The following is an 18,669-nucleotide window of genomic DNA, read 5'->3' on the forward strand; positions in this document are numbered from 1 at the left end:
CCACCACCCCAGAGTGCTCCAGCCTGCCCTTGGACACTTCAGGGATGGGGCAGCCACAGCTTCTCTGGGCACCCTGTGCCAGGACCTCCCAACCCTCACAGGGAAAGGTTTTTTTCCATGTTTATAACCTAAACTTCCCTTTGTTCAGTTGGAACCTATTCCTCCTTGTGCACTGGAATTTTCCCAGCTCCTGGCTTTTCCAGCAGGAACCACTGTGGGGGAATTTTCTGTGAAACCTCAGGGCTGTGGTGGCTGCAGAGTTTTCTCTTCCTTGATGGGGGACGTCAGGATTTGGTTCCTGTCCAGGACTTCCCCTTCTCTTGAGCTCATTACACCAGACCAGACTGTCCCAAAGGCTCTTCCTTCAAGCTCCCATCTGCTGTGGGATCAGGGAGTCGTGGGGAGCCCTGCAGTTATTCCAGAACATTCTTATCCCAGTTCCCATTGTGCCTGGTGATTGTGTCATTGTTCCCAGGCTGCTCCAATCAGGTTCCCCTCCTGATTGCCTTCCCACCGTGCTGGGCTCAGGAGCTCAGCACAGACCTGACTGCAATCTGAATTCTGGGGGTTATTTATGGCTCTGGGCTTGCTGTGGGAGTTGGGAGACTCTCTGCACCTCTGATGCCTTGGGAGGGCTGAGCTGGAACAGAGACTGGGCAGAGCTGAGAATAAAGTAGAGATTTATTAAAAGGCCTTTAAGGTACACCTTGGGCAGGACAAGAGCCTGGCCAGGGCTACACCCAAGGTGGACCAAAATGGTCCCAAAATGGTCACAAAAGTGGCTGCCCAGTCACAAAGTCTTACACTTCTATAAGTTTTGGTCCATTTGCATATTGGGGTTTAATTGTCCAATTCCAGCTCCAGGTTATGCAGTCCCATCCTTCTTGTCCCTCCCTTCAGCCACCCTTGTTTGTGCTTTTGGGCCTGAACACTTGTCCCAGTTGTCCTTGGTGTGCAGCAGGAAAAGGGTTTGTTTTGTGTCCCTGCTGTGTGCAGAGCTGAGTGACACTGACTGTGAGCTCAGAGCTGCCCCCCTGGGCACCACAGAACCTGAAATACATGGAAGATAAAACTTAAGGCATCACCTCTCTGTGTCAGACTCTTGTTCCATGACATCCCCAGAGTGGGCAGTGGCAGAACCACATGGCTTCCCCCAGCTTCTTCATCTGCTGATAATTGGCAGGACTTTTTTAATGTGAGAATCTTAAATCACTTGCAAACTCCCTGATTAGAAGCTTTGGGCTCGTACTCAGATCCGGGGAAAACACATTTACAGTTTCCCTGTGAGTCAGTCCTTGTAGCTCCCTAATTCTGCTTTCCCTCTGAGACCTGGTGAATTTACACTCCAAATGGAAGTGGTCAACTTAGAAAATCAGATTTTTAAATTTTTTTTTCCCTTCCAGAGATGTTCAAAACTACATTGGGAAGCCCAGGGGACAAGAACGTGGGATGTTTCCACCAGCAGAGACTCCTCACGTGTAAATGTGCTGAGCCATGCTGGGGTTTCTCAGGCTCTTCCAACCCTTGGGCTTCCCTTCCCGCCTGCTGTGGGCAGGGAATTGTGTCCTCCCTATTCAAACAAAATATTTCAGTTTATTTTCCTGAGAAAACATTTGTTTGGAGGCATCCAGAGAAAAACATCTCCCAGAGCCTGGGCAGCGCCTTTGCGTGCTCAGAGGTGTTTATTGACACAGCTGGGAGGAGGAACCCTCAGCCCCTCCTGAGGAGGATTTTGCAGAAATTCCTGTGCCTGCAGAGTGTGCAGGGGCTGGGGAAACCTCTGTGCAATGGGGTTCTGTGCAGAGCAGAGGGATCCTGCTGCTGGCACAGGAGCTCCCCTGCAGCTCCCGCATCTCGCGGTGTCTCCTCAAGCCGCTCCCAAACCCTCCATGAGACAAGAGCATGAAAAACGAGTCTCGCTTTCTTAGGAAAATTTATAAGTTAAATAAAAAACAGACATTTAGGAGACAGAAAAACAAATGTTCCAGCTGGGGTTGCCTCACCAGAAAACACACCTTTGCTTTTTCAAATCCTGTGTTTTAAGGATCGCTGTGTTACATATTCAGTGGATGTTAATGCGTGATTCAAACATTCTCTTTGGGTTTGATCCATTTCAATACTCCCCCCGATCATTTTATTTGGTAGATCCATCTGTGGGTGGCTCCACTCCTGTCTGGTGACATAAATTCTTCTCCTGAGGTTTTTGGTTATCTTCATTTGGATAAGAAACAGCAAGTCAGCAATCTTTATGCAGGAATACAAGGTGACTCTCCATAACCTTCTGGCTTGGTCAGTTTAGATATTACAAAGAGAAAAAAAAAATTTAAAAAAATCTAGTCTTTTTACTGTTAACACCATGTTACAATCAGAAAATATACATTTATCACCTTTTTAAAACTCTATTAATAAAAGATAACACAGTACAATTATACATAATGGTATACATAATATAATACGTATACATATACAATATACATATACATATACATATACATAATACATATTGTATACATAATATTCATTTTAATATTTGCCAAAAGCCAACTATATAATATGCATTTATAACGAGAATGAGGAGAAGGATTGCCACCAACCTTCTGTGTGAGCAATTCAAACCCACATCTCGGGCCATATTTAATTGAGGGAAAGTTTCAGGATTTTGTTTGAACTGAGGAATGATGTGATCCCTGTGATAAGAGCTGAGTTATCTCTGGGCTGACCTAATTACAGCTGCACCAGGAATTACCTGCACCTCCCATGGTTCTCCTGATAACCTTTTAATTACTCTTTGAAAAAGCAGCCTGGGTGACTTGTACTTAATCACCAATTTTGATCTTAAAGACAGCAAAAGGGAGGAGGAGGAGGAGAAGGGACAAAGGGAACTGGGGAGGAGAGAGTTCCCCCAGTGTTCCTGTGACCTGCAGAGATGTAAATCAGGGATGAAACATCATCCTGGGATAAAGAAATTCCTGGAAAAACAGCCTTTGTCAGCTGGGAGTTTGTGTTGAGTCACCTCTGGTCCAGTGACATATTCCTTTGTCACCGCCTGTGTCTCCAAGGTGACTACAGTTCTTTTTGCTGAGGAGAAGGATAAATAGAGCAGAGGGACAACTAAATCCTTTGTCACCTTTAGTAAACATCCCAGCCCTGCCTCCCTCTCCCCCTCAGCAGAGCCTTTTGTCACTTCCCATTAACTCCATGGGAAAAGAAACACAACAAAACCCCCCTGAAATTTATGTTCTCTGCTTTGGAGAATAAAATCCACTTTTTTTTGTGTGTTTTTTTCTCTCTGGGAAGAGCCGTGTTTGAGCTGCTCCAGCAGCCCCAGGACCCTTCAGCAGCATCCGTGGTTTGTTCTGAGGAAGTGCTGAGTGTTTCAACTCAGTCTGCAGGATAATTGATGAAACAGGAGCTGAAAGTCTGGGAGAGGTAATGGAGTTAATGCAACTGCAGCAGGGCTCTGCAATTTTGATTCAGTTTTTTTCCATATTTATTAGCAAGAGGGTGCATCAGGAGGAGTGATAAAAGCAGCTGATTCAATCAGAGTGGGAGCTCTTTTCCCTGGCACCGTGTGGAATGTTGTGGGCTGAGGAGGAGGCTTGGCTCGGGTGTTTTGGCAGCTTTTCCAGAGATGGGGATGGAGCAGTTTTGTCCTGCTTTAGGGGTTCAAGGACCTCCTCTCACTTCTACTCTGCCAGGTCTGAGGTGACACACACACAGCCTGGGTCTCTGAAGGTGTTGCTGTTACCCAAATAATATTTTCTTCCCCAAATTGTTTTTGTTGTCCCTCAAAGTGCAAATTAACCACGTTTATAGGGACAATCTCCCAGCACAGCCTGACAACCCCCAGCCCTGGAAGTGTCCAAGAGCAGCTTGGAGCACCCTGGGATAGTGGGAGATGTGGAATAGGATGGATTTCAGCTCCTGGGATTTTGGGTGCCTTCCTTTAAATTAAGGTGTGTGAAGCGGATTAAGTGTAGAAAGATTTTCTGTAATTGGGCAGCACCTACTGGATTTTAATTAAGACTCTGCCCTGGAAGAGCTTTTGCTGGCTCTGTGAGCCCTGGCTGCTGTTGAGGGCTTTGTTGGGGTCACTTTAAGTCGTGCATGGAAATCCTGGGGAGGATCGTGGTGTCCTTCACCTTCCGTTTCCACACTGATGGAATTGTTCAAAGCCTCCCGTGGCTCTGGGATTGCAGTGGGACTCTGTGCAGGGCATGGCTGGGGCTCTGCTGTGACCCCTGACAGCAAAATGCACAAAACTTCCCCCCTGAGGCTCTCCTGCTGGGGTTCACAGGGATCCCAGGTCACTCCCAGAGCCAGAGTCCAGCTCCTCAGAGATACTGACTGAAGATATTCTGTGTGTTGAGGCACAGTGAGGAGCACAGACCTTTCAGAACTGCCTGAGAGGAACCAGCAGCCCCCCAGGGCAGGCTCTGCCCAGGGATTTCTTCCCTGTGTCCCCCCATCAGGTCTGGCAGGGCTCTGAGTGCTGCTGCTGCTTTTTGTCCCAGTGATCCATTCCCAGGATCAGGAAATGCTCAGGGCTGGAAGGACCTTCCAGGATGGTTTGTTTGCTCCAGCCTTGCCCTGTGTCCAGCTCTTTTTGGGGTCACTGCTGACCTTTGGCCAGGCAGGTTTCAGGCAGCCTTGGCCAGCCAGGCTGCTGGGGGTGGCTCAGCCCCTCTCACTGTGTGAGTCAGGGTCAGGGAGGGCTGTGCCTGCACCCTCAGCCCTTCCTCTGCCTCCTGTGCAGGTGGGATTGGATCAGGAGGGGACACTCAGCTCTGGAATTGTCCCTGGAATTGGGGGAGAAGGGGACACTCAGCTCTGGCATTGTCCCTGGAGTTGGGGGAGAAGGGGACACTCAGCTCTGGCATTGTCCCTGTGCTGTTCTGTCATGGTGTTTCTAGAATTCCAACATTCTGATGGGTGGGTTTTCCTTCAGGGGAGCTGCTGAGGTGAGCCCAGCCCCTGCAAACCCTGCACTGAGGGCTGCAGGTAAATCCCACCTCAGGTGGCTCTCAGGGCTCCCTCCTCCTTATCAGAGATGGCTCGTGATAAACCCAACTGGTGCTCCAGTAGGAAATGTTCTCTGGAGTTCAGGTTTATCATCTTTTTATCGTCTTTTTCATCTGTTTAAAGTGACACAGTCACAGCCACCTCGAGTTGCTCATTTCAGACTCAGCTGCCTCCATTCCTGAGCAGGAATGACAATTCCTGCCCCAGTGGGGAGTTTTTTTGGGGTCAGAGGGGGTGAGATGAGATTTTTTTAGCAGTGGAAGGAGGGAAATTGAACCAACCCATGGCCCTGGCTTGGTGCTTCTCATTTTGAGATTGCTCTGGGAGGGAGCAGGGCTGGCTCAGGAGGGTGAGGGCAGCACAGGGAGTTTTTGGTTGTTGCCCAATTGCTCTGAGATGAGGAGGTGGCTTGTAAGAACCTGTCTGTCACCCTGATTTTTCAGCCTTCTGATTGTTTTTCATTCCTACTGGAGTTTCTCACGCTCGTGACAGAAACAAAGACTGGTATTTTGTAAACAACACATTCTTTTCAGGGGGAAGGACAAATTGATGGATTTCTGAATTGACCACTGGGGTCAGAGGGGTATTCCTCTCATCCCCCAATCCTTGACCAAATCCCAAAAACTATATAAGTTGAGATCCCCCGAATAAACTTCCCTTTTCCTTTTCATCTCACATCCTGACGGGTTAGTGTGGTTCTTTTTGTGTCCTCTGGTAAGAACCTGTCCCAAAAGTCTCTTGACTTCATACAGACCCAAACCTTCAGAACTCAACCTTAGGCTCAGTGTTGGCACTGCCCTCTGTGGGGTTTGGTGCCACCATGGGCTGGGCAGTTGTCAGGGTCCGCAAACATCTGCGGGGAACCCGATGGTTCGTTTTGGAGATCTCAAAGTGCAAAAGACACAGCGGGGGACAAACCAGTTTACTTAAACAAAAAATGCACTTTTATTTAGTGCCCACAATGCGATAGTAGGGAGAGAAAATAGAGAATAGTGAGAAAGATAGAGAAAGAGGGGAAGGGGGATTATAGCTACCACGTGGAGAGTCGGAGGTCCTCAAGACGTAGAGATGCCCATAGACGCGATCTTCTCCAGTGGGGTGATCACAAAGGGTGCACGGGATCCGCAGAGTCTTTATAGGGTGGTCAGGAAAAGGACCAAGGCGAGTGGAACGGAGCCAAAGAGGGCACAGGGCTGAGGCAGGCACCTGTGTTAAGGTTGGGTGCTCAGGAACAAGCGGCAAGCTGTACCCTTCTAGCACGGTCAGTATAGTCAGCTCAGTCCACTGTAACGAGCTACTATTGTTCTTGCATTCCGTTCTCGTGGAGATGCATTTCAGTCCTGGGCAAGCGCCCCACCTCAGCCAGGCCAGGGGCTCACTCCAGTCTCTTCGGGGGTCTTGGTCTTCAACCATTGGAGACAGTTGTGAGGCATAACACATCCTCGGACAGACTCTGACAGCAGGGCAGCAGGGGCTGTGGGGGAAGGCAGAGCACTGGGATGTGCTGGGAATCCCTCCCAGAGCAGGGATCAATCCTGCCCAGAGCCAGGAGCTGCTCTGCTCCCCAGGCAAATCCCTTATCAGCTCTCCCAGCTGTGAAATGCCATAATCCCGGAATGGCAGAGAGCTGCTGGCCTGAGAGCTTCTCCATCCTGCCTTGCTTGTGTTCCACTCTGTTCCAGACATTTGTGCCTGTTCTCCAGGCTGCAGGACACTGGGTTCCTGCTCTGGAGGGCTCCACCACCTCCACTTGCTCCTTGTTCCCCACTCACCCCGTGTTCAGCAATAAACAAACTTTCTGTGATTTCCAGAGAGGTTCCAAGAACTTATTTATTTTTCCCCCATTTACTCCATTTCACACCCCTGGTGGCTTTTTTTTTTTTTCTTTCTCTTTTTAAAATTTTTTTTTTTTTTTTTTTTTTGAAGAAAGACACAAATAACCCAAATCTGCCAAGTTCTGAATTGAAGCCGCTGAGCCGTGCTTGGGTTGGATCCAAACTTGTCTTTGTTTACTCAGGATGTCAGCTCGGATTTGCCAGGGGGTGACTGAGATTTGATGAACTTTTCCTGTGATTTTGTCTTTTTTTTTTTCTTCCTCTCGGTTTGTCAGAATGAGAAGAGAGAGCTGCCAGAGTTGGGTTTTGTGGAGTTGTTTGGAAGGGTTTGGGTGGGAAGGGAATGAAATCAGCTCAGCTCATCCAGCTCCACACCTTCCCCAATCCCAGCTCCTGCCTGTGCTGGGACTCTGGGGCAGCTCTGCAGGTGGGGACTCACCTGGGCAGGGCAGAGGGGACAAAATCCCATTGCAATGCCAGGAAATGTTGGAAAAACGAGCATGGAAGGGATGTGAGAAAAATAATAAATCACGTCCAACTCCATGGTCTTCCCACTCCATTGCATTGCATGGAAAATCAAATTTATTGAAATTTGATGCTCAGTACCTGTCTCTAGTCTGAGCCATGAAGGCCTCATATATCTGAGCTGGCTGTGCTGGCTCTGGGCTCTATAAATAACACTTTTTCTAGTGGGAATTGACCCAAACCCTGCTTTAAACAAGTGGAGAAATCCATCCAGGCTGGGATTTATGAGCTCTGTCACTGTCCCCCGAGCCCGTGTTGGTTAATGAAGCTTTGTCAGTGTCAGAGGTAAGCAAAGGGCTCCTGGGCCTTGATGGATTGTGCTTGGCTTGGCCAAGGGAGGGAAGTGCAGCTGATTCCTGAGACTGAGAGCTGTGCTGGATAAAATTCCTGGGAAAACTGGACGAGTTCATGGCACTGGGAGAGGGCAAGGAACAGAAAAAAATGGAGGATTTTTTTTGCCCTTTGCTTTTTACTGCTGTGGGAATCAAAACAAGAAATAATGAACGTCAGAACCAAGGGATTGGATTGTTTGGAATCAATTCTCCAGCAGCTGGGATGGGATAAAACGGGGCCGTGTGGGGTTGGCTGGTGAGATGTGAGAAGATCCAGGGAGCTGCTGGTGCTCGGAGCACTCCTGTGCAGGTGTTTGCTCCGTGCCTCACTCCCAAACAAAAGCTGTTGGGTAAATCCAGCTGGGAACTGTTCTTGTGTCACTGCAGGATCTTTTTAAGCTGGTTGAGAGTTGATTTTATTTTTTATTTTATATATATATATATATATTTTTTTTTTTTTTTTAAATTTTTTTTTTTTTTTTTGGTCCAGAGCATCATTTCAGCCTTGCAGGGCTCCAAAATGAAAGGACAACTCTCTCAGTGACACCAGCGAGCTGTGCCTGGCGGACAGAGCTGCCTTTTAAGTGTCTGCAGCATTGGGGAGCTGGGAGAGCTCTCAGATCATGCTCTGCTTGTTTTATTGATGATTAATGAGAGCCTTCTTGTTGGTGCGCTCCGGAGGAAAAGAGAAAAAAAAAAGCTGACATCTCGCTGTAATTGCGTTTTTCTTTAATAAATACAGGGAAAAAAAAAAAAAAAAAAACAAACCAAACAACCTAACAGAGGCACTGAGGGGAGGAATTCCTGTGCCAGCCAAGCCTGAGGGAATGCCAGGAGAGAGCGAGCTGGCTCCTCAGGTGTGGCTTTTATCCACAGCCACTGGAAACAGAGAGGGGATGAGGCTGAGGCAGCAGCACCTGGGGCACAGCCAGAGGGGATCAGCCAGGGCTGGGAGGAGGAGAAGAGGAAGAGGAGGATGATGCTGGAGGGGCTGCACAGCACTGAAAAGCCAGGGCAGCCCTGGAGCCCCAACGAGGGGACAGACATGACCCTGCTGCCCAGGGCTCTGCAGAGCCATAAAGGTTCCCTTGGGATCTGGCCCAGGATTTGGAGATCTTAAAACCCATTCAGGATGAGAGATGATTTCTGAAATGAAGGCTTTCCTAGGAATGAAAAGATATTTTCTTTTCCCACCATCAGCTGTGTCTTTACAGGAGATATTTCCTCCTCCTGTGCTGAGTTCTGAGAGGGGATGGATCCCTGTGGGGAAACTCCCTCTCTTGCATTTGTTCTTCTGTTCGTGGTGTGTGTTCCATGGGGCAGCCTTGGGGGGTTATCTGTGAGTGAGCCCAGCTCGTGGCTGTTCCAGCTCCCCCTGAGAGTTTAAATCCCAAACATGGATCCAGCTGCATTCCTGAAGGAGTTCCCCCTGCAGCCCTCCCACATCCTCCATGGCCCTGAGGAAGTTGGAAATGTTGATTAATGTCACTTTTCTCATGGCCATTTCTCAGCTGGGACACCCAGCCCCTTTCCCTGGTGTTCCCTCCTTTCCCTGGAGCAGCTGGACAAGGCCCATGAAACTGGATTCAAAGTCACTTGGAAGTCACTGGGCTCCTCTGTTGGCCCCAGCTGGTGATGGATGAGTTGAATCCTTCATGAATTCACCTTCCAAAGGACTCCAGGCTGGCTTTGTCCTGTTGGCAGGGAGCAGTGGGAGAGGATTGCTCATTCCAGACTTTTCCAAAGGGCAGAATTCCCTCTAAGCTGTGTCCTCTCAGCTCACAGTGACAGTCACAGGATGGGCAGGCTCAGAAGGGACCAGGAGGAGCTGGATGTGGATGATCCTTGCAGGTCCATTCCAGCTCAGAACATTCTGTGATGACAGGGGGTCACTGGTGCCACCTCCCCACTCCAGCAGGGCCATCCCAGAGCCCACAGGACACCGGATTATGTCCAGGTGGTTCTGGAATATCCCCAGGGAGGAGCCTCCAGCCCCTCTCTGGGCTCTGCTCAGGGCTGGGCACTGCACAGGGCAGAAGTTCTGCCTCCTGTGCAGGTGGAATTCCTGGGATCAGCTCCTGCTCCTTCCTCTGGTGCCATTGCTGGAGCAGAGCCTGGGCATGGTCTGACCCTCCCTGCACACAGGGACAAGCATGGACAGACATGGGGACAGACAGGGACACACAGGGACACCCAGGGTCAGAATAGGGACACCCAGGGTCACAACAGGGATACCCAAGGACAGACAGGGACATCCAGGGTCACAACAGGGTCACCCTCATCCTTTCCTGGGCAAGGAGCTGCTCCAGGCCCTTCCTCATCTCCAGGAGCTCCTGTCCCTGCTCTCCTGAGGATCCAGAGCTGGACAATCACCCCAGATGTGCCTCCCAGGGCTGGGCAGAGGGGCAGGATCCCCTCCCTCACACCTGCCTTGGAAGGATCATCATCCCAGGCTGGTGCAGGGGCGCCAGGCTGGTGTCATTTACCCTGCACACAGCAAGGAGAGCGGCTCATTTGATGAGAAATTCTCCCTAACAGGTGCCTTTTAAATGGCAGGCAGGAAAAGCTCACCGAGCTGTGGGGTGGTGTAATTTAATGCTGGGTTAAATGATACAATCCAGTGCATTTTCATTAGATGTTCTGAGACACTTCTCCAGCGTTTAATGCTTTAAAGGCTTGCTGGATTGCCAGCTGCAATAACTGTTTTGATTGCAGCCTGTGCTGATGGTGGGCATCCTACCAGAAAAATAATGGGCTGGGTTTTTAATTATGGCACCTGCAGTCCCAAAGGGGCGCCTGCGTCACCACGGGCAGGACACTGGGGCTGCATCCAGAGGGGTTTGGGGATGAGATTTGGGGTGATGTGCAACAGATGGAGCTGAGGGGTGACGTTGTTTTACACCACAATGACACAGACTGAGTTTCAGAAAGCTGAAAATGACTCCTTTATTTTTGGGATGTGTCTCCCTTTTATACTGTTTTACACAGATTAATTTGATTGGTGATGCAAAGACAAACCTCTTCACTCCCATTGGGCAGAGCAGAGGGACAGCAAGGAGAAGTCCCTCCTGGGGAAAGGAATGAATAACAAAATTCCAGTTACAAAAACATTTCTCCTGTTTACAGAAAATTCCTTGGGAAAAGAATTTCAGCAAACCAAAACACCTCAGGGCACTGAACCAGGGCTACAGGGGGGTAGCCCTGGGAAATTGATTTGTAAAGAATTCTTATATTTTTAAAATTACGAGGAGTAATTTTAGATGATTGGCTTTAAGGCATTTATGGCATCGCGTGGCAAAAGCTGATAGGACAAAAAATGCTTTAATGTGTTGGAATTAGGAAATAGTTTGGCTTCTGACTGTGATGGTGTGAATTGTAACACCTGGATTGTCTCACTCTTCACATGAGACAGAAAATAGAAGTTTTTAAAACTCTTCTCAGTTGCCCCATGTCTGGGTCAGAAAAGGGCATAATCCAACAGGTGTCGGGGTTTGGGGGAAAAAGAAACGTTCAGGTGTGGCTTAAAGCTGCTGAGCAGAGCAGCCAGGGGGGCTCTGGCTGGGGCTCAGCTCCTTTTAGAGATTCTTGGGGCAGTTTCCCATCGCTGCTGGTCTTGGTGTGGAAACACAGGTGTTTGTTAAGGAAGGCAGGAGCCTCCCTTGGAATGGAGAATGTAAACCCCCTCCCTCTGAATTATTATAATTTCGAAATTAAGGGGCTTTCAGGCAAAGATAAGGGAATAGGAATAACAGTTCTTTACTGGGAAAATTAAAATTAAAGTGTAATAGTGCAAAAAACCGTGACAGAGTCAGAATTGAACCTGACCCCCTGTTGTTGTTCAGGGTGTTGGTGTCAGCCCAGCCCAGCCCTCCTGCAGGGCCAGATGTGGCTCTGCTGGAGCAGAGATGATCCTGTAGAAGGTCCAGTGGTGCTGAGCTGGGTCTGGGCTCCCTCTGGGAATCCAGACAGGCTGTGCTGGGGTTCCCAATGCCAGGTTTGATCCAGGTGGAAATTCCGGGCTCCTCCCCCTGGGTGGAGCATCTCCCCATGGGCTGATGGAATTGTCTCAGCCCTGCAGTGAGCCTGGATGGGTCATGGACAGCAGAGATCCCCTGGGGGGAGGATGGGGCCTGGAAGGGATAAAGAAACACCTTTTCACCTGGTTTAACAGCTGGTGATAGAACACAAACTGCTGGGGACATCTTGCATTGCAACCTGTCACACAGGAAGGATCCACCCAGGGGCTGGAGAGTGTCCAGGGAAATAGAGGGAGTTGGGGAACCCCTGAGAGAGCTGGGAAAGGGGCTCAGGCTGGAGAAAAGGAGGCTCAGGGGGAATTTCTGGCTCTGCACAAGCCCCTGACAGGAGGGGACAGCCGGGGGGGTCGGGCTCTGCTCCCAGGGAGCAGGGACAGGAGGAGAGGGAACGGCCTCAGGCTGAACCAAGAGAGGTTTAAATTGGATATCACGGAAAAATTCCCCATGGGAAGGGTGGTCAGGCATTGGAAGTGCCCAGGGAGGTTTGGAGTGCCCATCCCTGGAGTGTCCAGGGAAGGGCTGGATGTGGCACTTGGGGACAAAGTGAGGACTGGGCACAGGTTGGATTCCAGGACTTTTCCAACCTCCTGATTCTGGGATTCTGTCCCAGCTGGATCCAGGCTGAGCCTCATGGCAGATGGGGGTTCTCACCTGTGGAAGGTGCTTTTCACTGCCACCAGCTCTCCCCAAACAGATTTTTCTGTCTTGCTGCAAACTGGGAGCCAAACCAGGAAGATTTGCAGCGTCCTGGGCACACCTGGAGCGGAGCACGAGGGATGCAAAGAGAAAGCACGTTAAAGGGATAATCACTCAATAATCCATTTGGCCAGAGGTACAGGAGGAATGGAATATGATTATTCCTGCTGTTATTACTGCCCTCACTTCCATAAAAACAAGGAATGGAGTTTGCTGCTTTTTCTGCCTCGTTAGAATGTGGGTTTGGTGATTGCTGCCCTAAAGATCAGCGATGTCAGAATTGCTGTTTGGTGGGGAATGATTCCGTGTTCTGTCCACCATCCCCGTGGTTTAAATTTCTCTGGGCTGCAGATTGAGGGGGGAGGAAAGCAGGAGAACAGTCACCAAGCAGGGATTCCTGCCAATCCTGGCTGTCCTGGAGCTTTGGAACAGCAGAGCTGAGGTTTTGAACGTGGACATGGTAAATGATCCTTCCTTCAAGGGGATGCTGCTGCCTGGGCTCTCGCTTGGGCAAGACAAGGACATCAGAGAAGAGAAAAAAAATTCAGCTTTGCGTGTGAAAAAAAAAAAAAAATAAAAAATCAGTTGTTTTCTTCAGTTTATTCACTTCTGAATGAAATTTTCCTGATGGAAGCAGCGTTTCCTGCTTCCTCCTGACCGAGTTTGGTGTCAGCAGTGCCAGTGCAGTGGAGCCACGAGGGATGTGCTGTGGGCAGAGAGGCGTTTTGGGTGTCCAGGGGAGCGGAGCTGGGAGCAGGGTCTGGAGGGTTTGGAGTAGGGTCTGGAGCAGAGTTTGGAGCAGGGTTTGGAACAGGTTTGGAGGATTGGAGCAGGGTTTGGAGGGTTTGGTGCAGCATCTGGAGCAGAGTTTGGAGCAGAATCAGAGCAGAGTCTGGAGCAGGATTTGGAGCAGGGTTTGGAGAGTTTGGAGCAGGGTCTGGAGCAGTTTGGAGCAGGATTTGGAGCAGGGTTTGGAGGGTTTGGTGCAGCATCTGGAGCAGGGTTTGGAGCAGAATCAGAGCAGAGTCTGGAGCAGGATTTGGAGCAGGATTTGGAGGGTTTGGAGTAGGGTTTGGAGAGTTTGGAGCAGGGTCTGGAGCAGTTTGGAGCAGGGTTTGCAGAGTTTGGAGCAGGGTTTGGAGCAGGGTCTGGAGGGTTTGGTGCAGCATCTGGAGCAGAGTTTGGAGCAGGATTTGGAGCAGGGTTTTGAGCAGGATTTTGAGCAGGGTTTGGGGAATTTGGTGCAGAGTTTGGAGCAGGTTTGGAGCAGGTTTAGAGCAGGGTCTGGAGCAGGATTTGGAGCAGGGTGTGGAGCAGGGTTTGGAGCCAGGTTTGGAGAGTTTGGAGCAGGGTCTGGAGGATTGGAGCAGGGTTTGGAACAGTGTTGGAGCAGGATTTGGAGCAGGGTCTGGAGGGTTGGGTGCAGAGTTTGGAGCAGAGTTTGGAGCAAGATTTGGAGCAGGGTTTTGAGCAGGGTCTAGACCAGGGTTTGGAGCAGGGTTCGGACAGGATTTGGAGCAGGGTCTGGAGCAGGGTTTTGAGCAGGGTCTGGAGGGTTTGGAGGAGGGTTTGGAACAGTGTTGGAGCAGGTTCTGGAGCAGGGTCTGGAGCAGGGTTTGGTGTAGCATCTGGAGCAGAGTTTGGAGCAGGTTTGGGGCAGGGTCTGGAACAGGGTCTGGAGGGTTTGGTGCAGGGTCTGGAGGGTTTGGTTCAGGGTTTGGAGCAGAGTTTGGTGCCCTTTAGTGCTGCCAGCCCCATTCTGCTCTGCTGGCTCTGGGCACACACGAGGGACCCTCCGAGGATCAGAGCTGGTTAAGTTTATCAATTTCCAGATGTTCCCCTGGAAATCGTCTCTCCAGCCAGTGTGGAACAAACCCAGTGACAATTTCATGCCCTCGTGCACAGGCTCTTCTCTGTTAAAGCCCTGTTAGCAGAAAACAGCAGTTGTGTTGGAATAAATGCTGCAGGGCAGTGTTGTCTCAGGTAAAACTTAATTCCTGTGGCTCCTCAGGGACAGCAGCTCTTCTTTACAGGTAAAGGACATGTTCATGTTGCCCTGAATTAAAAGCAACATCTGCAGAGTGGGATCCTCTTGGCTCAGGGGCTGTGAGCAGAATCCAGGATGCAAAAAGCTCAGTTCAGAGGGAGCAGATCCACTCTGGGTAATGAAAAGCTCAGGCTGCATGGACAAACTCCTGAGTGATGCTATGGGCTGATCAGGGGAAAGAAAAATCAGCAGGTTCTGCCTTTATTAAAGCTGGTCCAGCCATTTCCTGGATTTTTATTTTATTTTATTTTATTTTGAGTGCATGGACGTTTCAGCAGGCCGCTCTTAATTAAACTGCCAAATTAATTAATAAAAAAACAACGATGCTTTTACTCAGCCCTGTAAAAACTGAATCCTTCTGGATGCTGGAAGCTTTGATTATTAATAAACAGGAGCAATTGTCCTTCCAGCTTGTCCAGACATCCAGTTTTATGCCGAGGGCTGGTCAGTGCTGACATTAAAACTTAAATCATGGAGCTGGCAACTCCGTGAGCTCTGCCAATAACTGGAAATTTTGCTTCAATAAAGTTCTCAGGCAGAGCCTGTCAGCTCTCATCACTCAGGGCTCAAATGTGTGTGAAATAATATTTAGGTTTGCTCAACGAGAGCCAGGGAGAGGAGAGGAGGGAAGTTCCCTCTCTGTCTCTGGGATGACTTTAAGGAGGAATTGCTTGGGTTGGGTGCTCAGAGGAATTTAAATGGTGCCCCCCAAATCTGTGGGTGCCTTTTCATTCCATGTGAAGGGAGGAAATACCCTGAATGAAATGACATTTACAGGTATTTCTGGCAGGGTCAGGGAGCTTTGTGTGTCCCAGGTGATCCTTTGCCCCCCTGGCACAAAGCCTGGCTGCTCTATATGGGATTAGCCTTGGAGTGTGTTGTAAGAAGCTTTAAATTCACCTTTTTTCCTGTTTATCTCCTTTAAATTCACCTTTTTTCCTGTTTATCTCCTTTAAATTCACCTTTTTTCCTGTTTATCTCCTTTAAATTCACCTTTTTTCCTGTTTATCTCCTTTAAATTCTCCTTTTTTCCTGTTTATCTCCTGCTACTCCTGCCCTTGTGATCCCTTGAGCGCTCTTGATCCCAAATGATACTAAAGTTCCTTTAATTCCTGCTGCTCCTGTGGTTTGTAAAATCTGGTTTTGGGGCAGCTCAGGGATTGCTCCTGGATTCCTGGAGCAGGCAGGAGTCAGTTGTGGGATTGATTTAAACTGGGATTCTGGATTTAAACTGGAACCAAGCAGAAGGAGAAGGTTTGGAAGTTGTAAAACTGTAATTTTGGGGAATAAGCTGGGCTGGGGATGGCTCAGCACCAGGGGTTGTGTTTGGCATTAATGAAGATCATTAATGAACAGGCTTTTATAATAAAACCAGTTGTCATTTAGCCCTGAGCCCATGAGGGAAATGGGTGTGGGGATGAGACATCAGGGCTGGGAGCTCCTGGACTGGTCTAATTTTATTTTCTTCTCTTCTGTCTGATTTGTGCCCATGTCCTGGGAATTCCTGCAGCTCCCAGCCCCCCTCATGCAGCAATTCCATGGCTGTGGGCTTGGATTTTTTACCTCTGGGAACCATTTTTGATCTGTCCCCACATAAAACCCCCATCCTTGGTTTTGTTCTGGGCTGGGTGAGGATGGGGAGGAATTCTAGAAACTTCCAGCCACACTGGGGGCTTTAATTCCTTGCTAAGATCCATTTTTTTTGCCTATTCCTGTGTTCCCTTCAGTGCAGTTTGTACAACTCTTCAGCCAGATTTTTACTCTCAGAAGATTTTAAATGTTTACTGGGCAATGCCCTGGGCTCACTCAGCACCCCAAAATCTCTGTCCTGTGGGGTGGGTGGGGTGGGTTCTGGAGTGTGGGTCTGTGGAGTGTCCCAGGGCAGGTGTTGGTGACCAGGGTGTGAAACAGGGAGAGCTTTGGGACAGGACCACAGGAGTGAAGAAAACTTGTGAAAAACTGTCGAAAACTTGTGAAAAACTGTCAAAAACTATGAAAAACTGTGAAAAATTAGAGGAGCAGTTCCTGTGGTCAGGCAGGAGGTGGGACAAGCCCCGGGTTTGTTGCTCTCAGGCTGTCCCAGGTGTCCCAAGAGCAGCTCTGAGCTCCTTCTCCAGGGGTGGGATGGGATCTGCCCCCCTCCTGGATTATTGCAGGGCAGTGCTGAGTCTGACCCTGCTGTGGGTTTTTCCTGGTGGGTTTGACCCTGCTGTGGGTTTTTCCTGGTGGGTTTGACCCTGCTGTGGGTTTTTTTTGCCAGGTCAGCAGTGGTGAGTCTGACCCTGCTGTGGGTTTTTCAGAGCAGTGATGAGTCTGACCCTGCTGTGGGTTTTTCCTGGTGTGAAAACTTGCTTTGGGATTTTCCTAGTGAGTCTAACCCTGCTGTGGGATTTTCAGAGCAGTGATGAGTGTGACCTCACTGTGGGTTTTTCTTGGTGAGTGTGACCCTGCTGTGGGTTTTTGTAGGGCAATGCTGAGTCTGGCCCTGCTGTGGCTTTTTCCTGCTGACTGTGACCTTGTGTGGGATTTTCCTGGTGGAAAATCCTTGTGTGGATTTTCCTGGTGAGCCTGACCCTGCTGTGGGTTTTTCAGGGCAGTGGTGAGTGTGACCTCACTGTGGGATTTTCCTGGTGGAAAATCCTTGTGTGGGTTTTTCCTGGTGAGCCTGACCCTGCTGTGGGTTTTTGTAGGGCAGTGCTGAGTTGTGACCCTGCTGTGGGTTTTTCCTGGTGACTGTGACCTTACTGTGGGTTTTTCCTCATGAGTCTGACCCTGCCGTGGGTTTTTTCCCAGTGAATGTGACTTTATGTGGGTTTTTCCTGGTGAGTCTGACCGTGCTGTGTGTTTTTTGCAGGCTGACAGGATTCCAGCTGCCCGCTCCCATCGTCAGCACTGGCCTGGTGCTGTCCCTGTGGCTCGTCAGTGACTACGCCGTGAGTGCCCAAGGCTTCCAGGCCAGCTACGAGGGTGAGTCCAGAGGGGCTGAAATTGCACCTAAATCCAGCTTGGGAGGTGGGAAACTGAGCTGTGGGGTCTGGACATCTCTGCTTCATCGTTGTGTAATTTAATCTTTTATTTCAGCATTTAAATTGCAGATCCAGAGTGAGATTTCTAATTTTTTTTCTCCATTACAAGTGTGCTCTGGCTGAATTCCCTGGAATGTCTGGGCAGGGTGGGCAGTGTGGGGTTGATAGTGGGATTTCCAGGAGCAGTGTCCATGTAGGCACCAGGAAATTTGAATTATTGCATTTTTCTTCCATTCTCTTCACCCATTTGTTATTTTGCTGAAGGCCTGAGCCCAGCCCTGTGTTTGCTGCCACAAATGATGCCCAGTGGTGGTGCAGGTGTGTGAAAACTGCAAACCCTCAATACTCTGGGGCAGTGGAGCCTTTGGAGATGTGGAAAAAGCTGTTTCACAGTGGGAGTCGTGTCCGTGGTGCTGCTGGGGGAATGACAAATTAACCATGTTAAAATTCACCTTACACTGCCTGTTGATTACTGAACCTAAAACGCTCTTCAGCTCCCCATAAATGTTTTCTTTTTTTTTTTTTTTTTTTTTGCTGGCACCTTTAAAATTATCATTAAGGCTGAGAACTTGTTGGTAATGAGACCAACCAGCCAATTACCCTGGACACTGAGGCAGGGAAATGCCTTCAGTGAGGTGATGCTGGAGCCTCGCAGCGTTTCCTGCTCTCGCCAATTAAATTCCATTCCAGTCCCCCTCTAATTTCTGCTGAAATTCTCCGGTTCTCTGCTCTGCCTCGAGGCACTGAGAGGGTTTTGATCAGTGCTGGAGTGATCAGAGCTTGCAGGGGCTCTGTGGGGTCTGTTGTGGGGTCAGCTGTGGGGTCTGTGGGGTCTGCAATGGGGTCAGTGGGGGCAGAGCTTGTCCCAGGATTGTCCCACTCGTCCCCATAAGGTCAGAGAGCAGCTCTGGTTATTCCCAGGGGTTGGGGAGGCTGTGGGGGCTGGCAGGACAGGGGAGGGTTTGGGAACAGGTGAAGCTTTTGGGACAGGTGAGGATTTCAGGACAGAGTGAGGATTTCAGGACAGAGTGAGGATTTTGGGACAGGTGATGTCAGGACAAGTGAGGATTTTGGGCTAAGTGAGAATTTTGGGACAGGTGAGATTTTGGGACAGGTGAGGATTCGGGGACAGGTGAGGATGTTGGAACA

The 18,669-nt window shown here is 49.6% G+C and overlaps 1 protein-coding gene across 1 annotated transcript in view; it reads left to right on the top strand.

Moving 5' to 3' along the window:
- CSMD2 (CUB and Sushi multiple domains 2) overlaps positions 1-18,669 on the top strand; it is a gene marked incomplete at both ends in the record, with an annotated part of 295,395 nt that overhangs the window by 29,997 nt on the left and 246,729 nt on the right. The window contains 1 exon segment of the mRNA XM_083879352.1: positions 17,349-17,461. Coding sequence (XP_083735478.1) covers positions 17,349-17,461 — 113 coding nt within the window.

This window comes from Zosterops lateralis, assembly GCF_965231275.1.
Source record: "Zosterops lateralis genome assembly, chromosome: 28".
Lineage (NCBI taxonomy): Eukaryota > Metazoa > Chordata > Aves > Passeriformes > Zosteropidae > Zosterops > Zosterops lateralis.